The following is a 13,425-nucleotide window of genomic DNA, read 5'->3' on the forward strand; positions in this document are numbered from 1 at the left end:
TATTCACTCTCAAACAGTCCAATAGAGCAGACGAGTGAAATTCCTCTTTAAGTTGTTCAAATGGTCTCAAGATTTGTCCTTTAAAAATTTGTGCCATATATAATAGTAAATTTTTTGTAAAAAAAAGAAATATATTTTTGGGAATATCTAATGTTTCGGTACATAACATAACAACTAACATAAACAACAACATTAAGATAGCAGTCCAGTCCAGGGCCTATTTGTGTTCCCGTTTGTTCACATTTCCTCCTACTTACATACTGAGGATTGTCCCTGTTTATAAACAAGAACAACTGCTCAGTTCTTGGTTTACTTCTTTCTTTATTTCCTAAAGGCACTGAAAATATATAGATATGATTATGTACAGGATGGTTATTGTTGTTATTGCATCTTTCATCCAACAAGTATAGCTTTACATTGTTCCAAAAGATGCATGGGCTTTTGTCTGATTCAGTGGAGACTGACATCATGCAATTCAACTTACTCTTGACCCCCTGAAATTACACTTTGCCACCTGAATGTCATTTATATATATATAGTTATACATATTTTTTTGTTGCATCCTGTGGTCTTGTGAGTGACTCGCACTCCGTCAATGGTCTACCTGTTCTTCACCCAAAGCTGGAATTTGTGTTCTTGCCCACGTCACCTTAAAATGAACAAGGCAGGTAGATGGATGGTGGATGAATGAATTTGATGTTTGTGTTTGTGTTAAGTTCTTCTCACCCCACAACTTTCATGGCTTATTTGACATGCATTACCTGCTGCAGAGAAATCTCAATGTACTACTGCATGCATGTGGCATATAAAGTAATTCCCCCTTTACTTTCTTCATTCTTCCAAAGTGTTTCCCACTCCTGTGTCACTTACTGTAGTTCCCTCAAGACACATTTAAGTGGAGAAAACAACTTGACTGTAGTTTAAAAATGTTGGTACTCTTTACAAGTATCAGGCAGAGTGTAGGCAAATATGTAACGTGTCAAATAAAACATCTCATCTAATTTAATCTAAACTCAGCATGCAGGTAGAATGGTAATGCAGAGAGAGGTTGAAGAGTGCTGAAAACTAAAATACTAATATTTACAAACCACTAACAATTTGGGTTTTGTTTAAAATGTTGGATGTTTGTTGCTTTGGCAACGGCAGGGGTTCCATTCAGTGGACTTGTGAAATATCTGTGTGGAAAATCCACTTCATCAAATAAACTGTATAAATCAAATTGTGACAATTTGTTTGGTCAACAGTGAAGCACATTTATTTGCGTAAAAGAAAAAACCCAATCGACTACCATACTCTGTACTGACTGTGAGTGCAATTTGTACGTGGTATGAAATTATATGAAATACTGAAAATGCTGTGATGCATTAAATTCACAGATGTGTCATCCAAGTATTTGCTTCATTTAAATAAATTCTTAGTTTTTTTCATGTTTTCATTTTATTTGCAGCAATAATGGCTACTTTCTGCATGTAAAATCCATCTAAAATCAATATAAAATTAAAGCTGCAAGCAGCCTTGATCAGGACCTCGCACTCTGGCCTCTGGCCCATCGGGGTCGGCCCAATCATAGCCTCTGGCCCATTTAAATATTCATCAAAACATATTAACCAAAAAAATGTTTTATTTTGAAAGCCAGCTCACCCCAAGCCTAGCTAAACACTTAATATCCAGTTTGAAGTTAAAATTGTAATTTTTGATAAACAAGGACTTTTATTTTGAAGAAGTTTGAGGCAATGACAGCATTGGTCTCTCTCGTCAAAAAGGTCATGTTTTGCCCACATATGTTACATCGTCTTGTTCAGCAGGTTCTTGTCGCGCTTCTGATCTGCTCGCTTTGTCGATCAGAGTCACGGTTTAGCCACAGTTGCCACTTGTTCGAGGTGTTCTATCGCTCCTTTTTTTCAGGAGAAATGTTTCTTTTCCCACGTATTTGAATGAGGAGGAGGCAGGCGGCGGGATTCCAGTTTTGGTTTGATCTCCCTACGACATTCCTACAGGCCATTGTGGCCTAATAGTGTTTCTAGGTGCCGCGAGAAAGCAAACTTTGGCACGCTGAGGGTTAATTTGTACATTTTCTGAATTTTTTTCGCCAGTTTTGATGAGCGTGCCAAATTTGGTGAGTTTTTGAGCGTGTTTAGTGGTTCAAAGTTGGGCTCAATGTCGCATCAGGAGTCAAAAAAGAAAAAAAACGTCAGAAAAACAAAAGGGTCCTGGCCTCCAGGCCTCCTATGACCTCCTTTCAGGCTTGTTCCCTAATAAAGAGCCTGTTTGTGTGACACTTAGTTATTGTACAAACGCAAGACAGCAGTAGATCAGTCCAAAAGCTTCAATTATTTTTGAACGATTTTCAGTGATTCTCATTTTATTGCTTATTTTGCTTATTTTAGCGCACACACACACACATACACACACACAACACACACACACACACACACACACACACACACACACACACACACACACACACACACACACACACACACACACACACACACACACACACACACACACTCACACACACACACACACACTGACACACACACGCTGATACCAGCATTCTTGGAAATAGTTTTGTGTTTCTATAGCAACACAAAGGGCGATTAAGGTTTGTTTTCTGAGTAACAACGGGTGGGTGGAGTTAGTCACATAAGCCCCTCCTACACCATATCCCATAATACCTTCTTTTCGTACTTGCTGTGGATACAACAGCCTCTATGAGGTCACTTACAGCTAAGCTCACAACCCTCCTATGCTTTTATTGTGGCCCTCTTTTAAAAAAAAAAAAAAAAGGACTTTTCTAGAACACTCAGACAGTGGTCTCACTGAAATGATGCATATTTATAAGAGAGAGAGAGAGAGAGAGAGAGAGAGAGAGAGAGAGAGAGAGAGAGAGAGAGAGAGAGAGAGAGAGTGGGGGGGGCTTAGAGACAGTAAAAGGAGGTGAGAACATGCGAGGGCACAGAAAGAGAGAGAGAGAGAGATTCAGGAACAGAAGAGGAAACAACGACTGACGATGAAACTCCTGACAACAAAGAGAAAACAGAGAATGAGCTGATGATAGAAAGAGATGCGGCGTCTCTGCTTCAGAGAGTCTCTGAGACCGTTTGGTCCTTCGACTGCTCCACTGTAAAGACGACTCTCTTAATATTTGATGCACCCCTCCTCACCAATGACGAGAAGGTTTAATCGGAGGCTTTCCTCTGCTGCTCTTTCATGTGTTTTTCTCCAGTGTTGCTTTACTGTGCCGCCACTGTTTACACAAGAAGAGCTGATTACCATCTGGATGTTGGCGAGTTAAAACTGTTGGTTTTTCTAATACTGCTGGGTCTGTCCTGCTCAACGAGCATACCGCCAGCTCTAACGTTGCTATTTCACTAAAACTCCTGTTTACTGGAAAAGAATGCCCCTGAAATATATGCTGCTGTTTGCATGGAGATAGTTTATATCACCTTCATTGCTGTTTATCCTCCTTGTCAGTACTTATAAATATGTTTCTGTTAAGAGTTACTAACACTCAAGCATGCAGCATTAGTCTTCATAGTGTAGAGCAGGTTTAGCTTGGGCCAGAGCTACACCGAAGTACAAACCCAGTAAATTCTGGGGCTCAGGAGGATGTATTTTTCTTTAACTTTCTGTGACAAAATCATGAAAAAAGGGAAATGATGGGGAAAAAAAAAAAAAAAAAGTCTTCCAATTACTGCAATCACAGACAACTGATGAAGGCACTATCTACCCAAAATGTGTGTGTGTGTAAAAACATATAACACTTATCGAAGAGATGTGTCGTTTATGATTGCTTTTACGTTTTTTAATGAGTTTGAACATGACATTCAAACTGGTTCATCCTTCAGCAAAGATGATGTTGTAACACTCACGACATATTTAATAGCTTCCTCGACAAACACGTCCAACGCTCCATTTCCATTCACTCCATGGACAATGCAGGAAAGAGAACACTGAAGTGACATCATTTCAAAGATAATCATCGATTAAACAGACCTCATGGACACAACCTCCTCATTTGAATACTCCTGTTTGCGTATGATTTCACTTACTGTTATTCTCAGTTGATCACCTGCAAAATGCACACAAGCTGAAAGCACAATGTGTTTGCACAAGCCTGCGTTTAAGCACATTTTATGCAGGATTTTAGTGAATCAATTCCTACATATGAACTAGATATTCGCATTTCCGAGCATGTGTATAGAACAAAAAGAGTGATGTTGTTTATTATTACCACAAATATTGTATGAAATATAAAACATTATGAAGTCCAGCCCCAAACCAAATATGCGTATTTATGGTTCAATTTGTCCCCCTGTGTTAATTTAACAGGTAAAGAGTTGGGGTTTTTTGTATTTGTTTTCAGTAACTATTAAAGTACCTACACTACTTTTTAGATAACTACTGACTGCAATAAAACAGATTTATATTTGTGTATGTGACTTCAACGTCACTGATTCAGTCTTTGTTTGTCTATTAAATTCAGCGTCTTTGAAGGGACGACCCTTCACTCCTCCTCTTGCTGTCTACATTGAATACTCGGAAACACACGCACACACACGCACACACACACACACACACACACACACACACACACACACGCACACACACACACACGCACACACAGGCAGACAGTTAACAAACATAAAAAATCATGTGGCTCAGCAGTTCAGGAGCCGTGTATTAATATTTCAGGCCATCTGGGGAAATGATCAGCCATGATGAATAAAACAAAAAGACTAATGGATATAAACAGGTTCTGACGCTCCAGTAAATAAATAATGTCACAAAACTATCAATAGAACAGAGTAGAATAATTTACCTGGAACAGATCAACCAGCAACAGGCTCAGCTTGACTTGGCTGCTAATTCCTTGTTAATATCTGCATGCATGTGTTTTAGTTTAGTGTGATAATAGCATAATGGGATAATGGAGAGGCTCTGTCATTGGTGGGAGATGTTATTGGTTGTAGGTGTTATAGGCCTACTAACCTGGTTCCCATTAGTTTATTGGTTTAATCAAGCTTGTTGGCAAATTACAGGCAAATTGAATGTCTTATTTTTATTGAATCAGCCAGTAATGTCTTGTGTGACAAAGACTAATTCCTTTTTTGGTTGACAGTGCGCTCAAAACATTTGAAATATCAGCTGGTGTTTGATAGATAGATAGATAGATAGATAGATAGATAGATAGATAGATAGATAGATAGATAGATAGATAGATAGATAGATAGATAGATGATAGATAGATAGATCTCTGCATGTTAGGGTTATAACTTTAGTTTGTCTAAATCACTATAAAAGAACAAACACTTGCTTGAAAAGAAATAAATATAAATGTATTTGGCAAACTCATTTAATAGCAATAGACATACTGTAATTGTACTGATGATTAACAAATGTACCTAACTGAAATTAAAGGCCTAAATACACGTTTACATTTTATCTTGAAACTATCACAGGTGAAGGAAGGATAGCTGAGAAAGCCAGACAAAGCTCAAGAAACTGAACTTAGATTTAAAATGGACACCTGCCACAATTGTATTTTTCACTCGTAGCAAACTGGGATGCGCTCCGGCCTCTCGTGACCTGAAGGATGGATGATGTTATGGAGGACTGGATGAGAGGATAAGTGAGGCACAGAAAATATGTATGAGATTGGCAAATAAAACGTCATACATTATACAGAGCATTATAATTAATGCATTAAGGATCATCAACAATGTAAAAAAACAAATGTGTGTTTTAGTATAAACAGTGTTGTAGTGTGCTGTATAAATAATTTAACCCACAAAGCATTTGTCATTGTTCAATTGTCCTGTTTGTTACCATCTCAGGCCTCACGCTGCTGTTTTCTGCAGTCTATTGCAAGCATACCAATAAAGCTTATTTTGGATTTGACAGAAATGGAGAGGAAAAGATTTACCAAGGAAGAAGATGTAACATTACAGGTGGGGGGGCGGAAGGCCTGGGTATGTGGAGAACGAGCCGCAGAGATGGCAGGCAGATACGTTTCCCCAGACGTGAGAGTGAACCTGATGGCTATCTATGTGACCGTGCACATTTTATTACTCCATTAAATAACCCACTGACTAACACAGAAACAGGCCAAGTGCAGGTACCAAGTCATTAATAACGGGCATAAACCTCTGAAAATGGATGGCGCTATCTGTGCGGAGCAGCGGAGCGTAGATCGGTCAGGAGATTCATATTCAGAGGCGAGCGGAGAGGACGTGCAGTCAGAGGGACGTACAACAACACTATGTTAGGTTTCACTTGACTCTACTCTGTCATTTCAGTCGAGATAACCTCAGTCAGACATATGTTTTCTATCTGGAGCCGCTGAAAGTCAGTTGACTTGCCGGTTGCTTTGAAATTAGAATAAAATTATTTAGGTTGAAAAAAGAGCCAAATTGAACAGACAACATATGGATTTGCAGGTATTTGACACCGTGGTTTGAGCTTCGTGGGGATGTGAATTCATGCCCGTTGTTATTTCCTGTCATTTGCAGCTCGACACGTTGGCAAATGACTTCTTGATGTTGTCTTAACTCAGCTCAGTAAGTAACAAGAACAGCTGATCCTGACACACAAAGGCAGTTTCGTCTGTTAAACTGAAGAAGCGTTGTCAACAGTGAAAGTCAGTGAACAGTGAAAGTTTTGAAGACGTGATCACAGCCTGGTAACAAGCCACATTTACTCTGTCACGTCTTCTTGAGTAACTTTTGAATAAAATGTACTTGTGGGTGTAGTTTCGATACAGTAGTGAATTTTATTCTATTACTCTGGGTTTAAAGCCGTTAGTCAGCATTATGTTTGACTGGAATAAGTGGAAATAATCTCTTTACTTTGCTCTGGTGGAGAGACCTCCACCTGACCTTCTCCACACGTCAACTACTCTGCCCACCTCTAGAGGTGAGCCCAACTGCCCTTTATTTAACAAGCAAGCTTGTAAACAGGATGTCGTTGGTTCGAATCCCACAACAAACAGATCGCAGTGTCTCCCACAGGAAGGTTCTGTCAGGAGGGACATCAAGCATAAAATCCTTGTGCCAATTCTGACATGAGGATCACCACCAACCTTATTCAACAAGCAAATCGTTGTTAAGGTTGTTTGTGGCCTGGTCGTCATAAACAAAGACTAGTACATTTCAGTTTTTTGTCAATTTTCATAGCTGACTGGATGATGTGCTTTTATTCGATGTGAATAAGTTTGAGACTGAATAATGTTTAAATTCCTGAAGCTGCAGAATTACACACTCTATATGTGAGATGAGTTTCTGACAGCTCGGCACTTATTGATCCTCATCAGAGTTCCTTGACCCCATATATAGATTCACACTTGCAGCAGCTTAAGCTGGCAATCATCCCACACACAAAACATTTATTTCAGATTTAGACTTATGTATATGATGGAAATCTCAGTTTGTCTGTGGAGAGAGTGAACTCAAAGTATGAAAGTGTATATTCAGAAAGCAACGGTGTATTTTTTTTCTAAAGGTTTTTGATGAACATGAAGTTTTCAAATCTTGAGAACAGAGCTTCAACCTTTTCTGTGTCGTTGAGCGGCGTAAAACTTTTCCCTCAGTCATTCCTGTTATCTTTATTCAGTGAGGTATCATTATATTCCTCCGGCTTTAATACAGTGTCTCTCGTATCAACCGGCGTCATCAAGCCCTGCTTTGACTGGTCCTCTCTACGATCTCACAAAAAAAATAAAAAAAAACCTTTAGCTTTGGAGGTCACTAATGAGGTCTGACAAAGACTTCACAGTGAAAAATGTCTTAACTTTCTGCTGAATTTTCTCAGAGGGATTTTCTGGTTGTCTGTGTTTTATGGAGATTTTAAAGATAATTGTTTAGGGATATTTTTCAGTTAAAAGACCCTACAAATATTTATGTATATATTTATCATACAGCTTCACGAAAAAGGAGAAATTCTGTGTTAAACTTATCACGAGTGATTTATCTAGCTATTCTGACTATGAAATTGTCAAATAAAAACATTCAATAAGGGAGTCCTTCTGCCCATTTTTTCAAGGTAACCTCAACTTTCAATATCTGGCAGTTCTTTGTGTGTTTTGACAGTACAGAGAAGCTTCTGTTACAAATGTGTGACACAGTGCTGAATGTTATCTGTGACTGGAAGGTCATACTGAGCACCGGGGAGACCTCCGTAATGACGAGAATATAGGGCGTCAAGCCCCTTTTTCTCTGCTTTGTGGTAGTTTTTGAATTTCAGACAGTCTCCAAGTTCGTACGTCGCGTTTTTCAGAAACAACAGGATAACAAAACGAGGATTATAAAATGTGCATTTTAATGGGTTTCAATTTGTAATATTCATGTCTCAACCTAATCGTGACGGGAAAAACAAGTCAGCGCAGAGTTTAACGATTGATTTTACTTGCAGCTGAATGAAATTGATAAATAATGAATGGGCACAGCCTCTGTTGTTTTTCGACAAACTGCAGGACTGTCCCTGCACGTTACCGTGTTGGTTATGGCAAACGGGGCTGCTTATTGTATATCCATGCCGCGGCATCGAAAGGTCACGTCCTGATCGGCGCTGTTGTATTAGCCCCACTGGCACTCCCAGTTAGCGTGTGGCTTTTCAGCTGAAATGAACTGTCAATGTGTATAAAGAGCAAAAATGGCAAATGACTATGACAAATTAACATGCTCAGAAGACTCGGTTCAGATTAGTATGTAATGAATGACCAAACGTCTGTCAGAGTGACTGTGGGGTCCTGCATCGGATCAGCTCTCTGAGATTCACTGGAACACACTTCTTCATGCTACAAAGTGAAGGTCTAATCAAATAATTATTCAATTAATTCAGCTTCACTCACATGGGACACCGGGAGCACATACTGCAGCCTGGAGGCACTCATACTGAATAACAAATGCAAAGTGCTAAGATTTTGCTGGCTGACACATGAGAAGTGGTTTTTTTTTTTGGTTTTTTTTCTTCCTTTTTTAAACCTGATCACACATTAACAATTTCTCACATTTGTCCTGTGATTGTGTTTGCCGGCCAGTTGATTAGCACCTTCCTGGTGAGCTCAGCACCCCCTCTGTGTTTTGAGGGGAATGTAGGCCAATGCTTTTTCAACAGTTTACCTTTCAGCTATACAAAATTATCGGCAGCGAGTTGTACGGAAGTCACAGAGATGATGCAATCTGCCTTCTCCACACCGCTGAAATTCCCTCCAGGAAACGCTCCAGGCCGCAGTGTGGTGGAATGAAACGTTCCCAGCACTTCCTTCAAATGCATTCGTATTGACGAGTGTGTGACAAATGTAGAAAGCAGCGTGACCATACAGCTGCAGGATGTCACAGAATAGAATGCAATAAATGCCAAATAAAGCGCCAAAATGTTGATGGTGCAAGTTTTGCCTTTGCATGACTGTTTTTTGCTCACCATACACTGGATTCCTCCCACAATTTGAAAAACATGCATTTGAAGCTAAGTTGACTCCAAATTGTAATTTAAAAGTGAGTGTGTGTTGTACTGGTGACCTGTCTCGTTCGTACTCGTATATATAGAGCAGTACATACGATGAAAAAAATATTAATACAATAAAATAGAATAAGCAGAAAAAAAGAGTGTTAAACAGTTCTAGAATTTGCTTTCATTCAATTCATCGCACATCTTGCATTTCGCATTTTGCACAAGTTCAACTGTGACAATTATTGCTTTGCTCTAAAAAAAGAAAAGAAAGAAAAAGAAAAAAAAACCCAGATCCATTGTAACATTTTTAAGAGACTGATTTTCATGAATTCGAAGATAAACCTGAAAATAATAAAAACTAAAAAAGGATTGTCATATTTCAGCTTGTGTGCAATAAAATAAATATTGTGAATATTTGCAAGTTGTACTGTTACTTTTCTCATGTATTTGTTTCATGCCCTAGCACATGCTGACTTTGCCCTCTCTCTGCATGTGTGTCTTCTGCTTTTAAAGGTCGGGGGTCACACCATGCTGCCCATCCGCTGGATGCCCCCTGAAAGCATCATGTACAGAAAGTTCACAACAGAAAGTGATGTTTGGAGTCTAGGAGTTGTCCTGTGGGAGATCTTCACCTACGGGAAACAGCCTTGGTACCAGCTCTCCAATAACGAGGTACAGCACGGTCATTTATAATACATGGGACTGCTTTTGTAAACACGCCAGTGGAAACAAGATCAAAGATCGAATGTGAATTTTCTGAGAATAGCCGATTCATGACAAAGTGCATCACAGAGCCACACAGCTTTGAAAAATGTTACCTTAGAAGCACCATTCAGCTTAATAAGTGATAGCAGACAAGATGCTGCAGCCCCAAGATATAAGGAAACAGGCCTTCGGTATCAATAAATCTAAATATTTGATCAGTTTTTGTGTGAAAACTTCTGAGTCATCACCTGTTTTCTAACTAAAGCACATTGCGCTGAGAAACTCTTAAGTTGTTCATGAGTTCATTGTTGTCGCTGCATCACAGTCCTGGGGTGAAAGCTAGTCACATGACACTTGAAAGAAAAGCACAGCTGCTGCGAAAATGTTTTCAGGAAGGTGATGTTGTCAGGATTCAGCATCAAGCTGGTGCAGGAGCAGGAGCTTCTCACATTTTGAGAAAGACTATAAAGCCCCATCCAAAGGACTCACAGGCTTCTTGTCAGGGTGTCAGACTGACTTTAGTGGTCCAGAGACACAGAAACAACATAATCCTGCTGTTTCAGTTCACTTGTTGTCGTTGTCAACAAGACAAGTGAAAAGTGAAATTTGCAACTTAAAAAAAGGGATTTCCTCTATATCAACACCGACATGGGGGCGTACGTATTATGTCAATCAGTCTTTTTGAATTAATTGTTCTATGTGCGACATGTCATATACAGATAAACTAGATAATGAATAGTGTTAATGCTGCACAATTGCATTAAGAGTAACATCATAATAAGCCTGTAGTGATACTTTATTGTATGCTTTATGAGTCGTATTATTTTCAAACAATAGAGATCTGGCAGCCATGTGCGTATTAGACATTGAAAAGTGGCTTGATGTTGTGCCGATGCCGATTGAGATAATAAATTAAGATTGAAAATGTAGATTCTTTATTCTGAAGATTTCCTCTCAGTGTACATCATATGATTGTGTAAAGAGCAGGAGCAGACAGACCTGTGTTATAAAGTCAGAGATTAAAGACCAAAAACATAAATAAATGGCTTAACCAACCAAACGATTCAACAGTTTTCACATTAAACCCAATCCAAATGATCAACTCCTTCAATCTGATGAATCTGTTTGAATGAATACAGACCTGATCTACAGGAATCAAACACGAATGGCGTTTTCCAGTTATCATGATTCTGTCACAACCGTTCAACCTTCACCTTCGGCCCGTCCGGCCTTCATCACTGGACATCCTCATCTCGAGTTACACGGACACATTAACCCCTGAGCCCCACCCATGGTCCTTTTCTCTGTCCATCAGTCCTCTGCCGTTTCACAGTTCCCTCCCTTCCTGGTCCAAATACCACGCTCTCATTACTTTCACACTGGATATTGAGTTTTCACTCCAGATTCAGAGATCAAATATTTATCTGCTTGACAAACCGACGGTAATCTCACAGCATGCGGAGGAGGAGTAGGTCGCAGCTTGATTGGAACAAATGAAGACTCTCTTACCGACTGAATCCTGAGCAATTCGAGGTATTGAAAGATAATCCTCAGGTGTAACCGTTTTTATTCAAATGCATATTAAGTGATTTGGACGACGTTTTGAGGGGCTTGATTAAGTTTTTAATTGATATTCATTCCATGAACACAGCAGGGGGCATTTCATATTAAAAGAAATGACAAAAAGCTTATTTATATTATGAGCCAAGAGTAATTGAGATATTTGCTCAATGTGTGCTAGAAAATGAGATGTAATGCCTTTTTTCTAATGAGAGCTTTTCTCTGCATGCAGTAGGTGGGCCTTAATGAAAAGCCTCTGGTACAACATATTCTCATCCTACAGAGGATATCTAAAACTGATCGAGGTGCACAACATTTTTTATTGGAATTTGGCATTTTTAATATAAAGTTTTTTCAATACTCATAAAGAAAAATTTCAAGCATTATTTATACATGGTAAATGTGCTAATTAAATTTAAAAAAAATTGATTTGATGGATTACTCTATTTTTATTGTTTTTAATTTTAAACGATTGATAAAAAAAAAAAATGTATAAAGATTAAGTTGTATGTCTAATAAATCTAAAAGACAAAGACAATTGTCTTTTCTGTCGTGTTGTAATTAATCGAGATGCACTTGTGTATGGGAACCGATGCCTGTTGAAACTCTAACGTCACTGAACTTGTTATGTAAATAAATGTAAAGGCAGAGAACCTCCTCTCACACTGCTTCAGTGAAATCACATCAGATGTGAATGGGTCACTTCTCCGGTGCATAACTTTGTCACTTCAGTAAATAATTTATTCACTGTGACATTTTCACGGTACGCCACTGCAGCAAGGTGACGCAGGTTTACAGAGCAGGTGCTCCATCACTGTCAGAGAAGTTTTACCGTGCAGAAAGTTGTGCGTTTCTTCTTGAAGTGATGTGGGTTTGTTTCATTTTTTATTTGCTGTGATTTTGTTTTGTTTAGTAGCAAAAGGGCCAAGACTACTGCTGATATTGAACTCGATGTCTGTCTCTTTCTCCCTGTGATTGCTCCTCTATAGGTGATAGAGTGTATAACCCAGGGCAGGGTTCTGCAGCGCCCCAGGACCTGTCCTAAAGAAGTGTACGATCTGATGCTGGGCTGCTGGCAGAGGGAGCCGCACATGAGACTCAACATCAAAGAAATCCATGGTCTGCTCCTCAATCTGGCCAAGGCTTCGCCTGTATACCTGGATATACTGGGGTGACCGCAGCAGGAGGATGAAGAAGAGAGTTGGATGCGTGTATGTGTGTGTGTCTAAGTTGGGATGGTTACCAAATCCTATGTGCATTTAAGATTGCGTGTGTGTGTGTGTGTATGTGTGTGTGTGTGTGTGTGTGTGTGTGTGTGTGTGTGTGTGTGTGTGTGTGTGTGTGTGTGTGTGTGTGTGTGTGTGTGTGTGTGTGTGTGTGTGTGTGTGTGTGTCCAAGCAAGGTTGGACACCGTGACACCCCTGACTGAAGTGTGTGTGTGTGTGCAAGGAGCCTCTGTACAGGATGTGAAACTATTATCGAACTGTTAAAGGCAATCAAAAAGAATTCCTCAACTCATCCCCAATCGTCCCTTTTTGCTCCCGTCCAGTTTCCTCCTCTTTGTCCATTTTGAGTCCTTTCCTCCTTCTTTCCGAAGAGACACTTACAAAGAGTAATTTGACTTTGGAGGAAAAAGAAAAAGCTTCTCCCTTCTTTTTAAATGCTTTAAACTTGACTGGGGCTAAATTGATGAAACCTGATTAACAG

At 39.4% G+C, this 13,425-nt stretch overlaps 1 protein-coding gene across 1 annotated transcript in view; it reads left to right on the forward strand.

The window, feature by feature from the left end:
• ntrk2a (neurotrophic tyrosine kinase, receptor, type 2a) overlaps positions 1-12,893 on the forward strand; it is a gene marked incomplete at its 3' end in the record, with an annotated part of 96,945 nt that extends 84,052 nt beyond the window's left edge. Inside the window, exons 18-19 of the mRNA XM_080466707.1 lie at positions 9,967-10,125; positions 12,708-12,893. Of these exons, the coding sequence (XP_080322833.1) occupies positions 9,967-10,125; positions 12,708-12,893 (345 nt within the window). The remainder of the gene's footprint in view (positions 1-9,966; positions 10,126-12,707) is intronic.
• Between the last annotated feature and the right edge of the window lie 532 nt (positions 12,894-13,425).

Source organism: Lipophrys pholis (genome assembly GCF_963383615.2).
Source record: "Lipophrys pholis genome assembly, chromosome: 7".
Lineage (NCBI taxonomy): Eukaryota > Metazoa > Chordata > Actinopteri > Blenniiformes > Blenniidae > Lipophrys > Lipophrys pholis.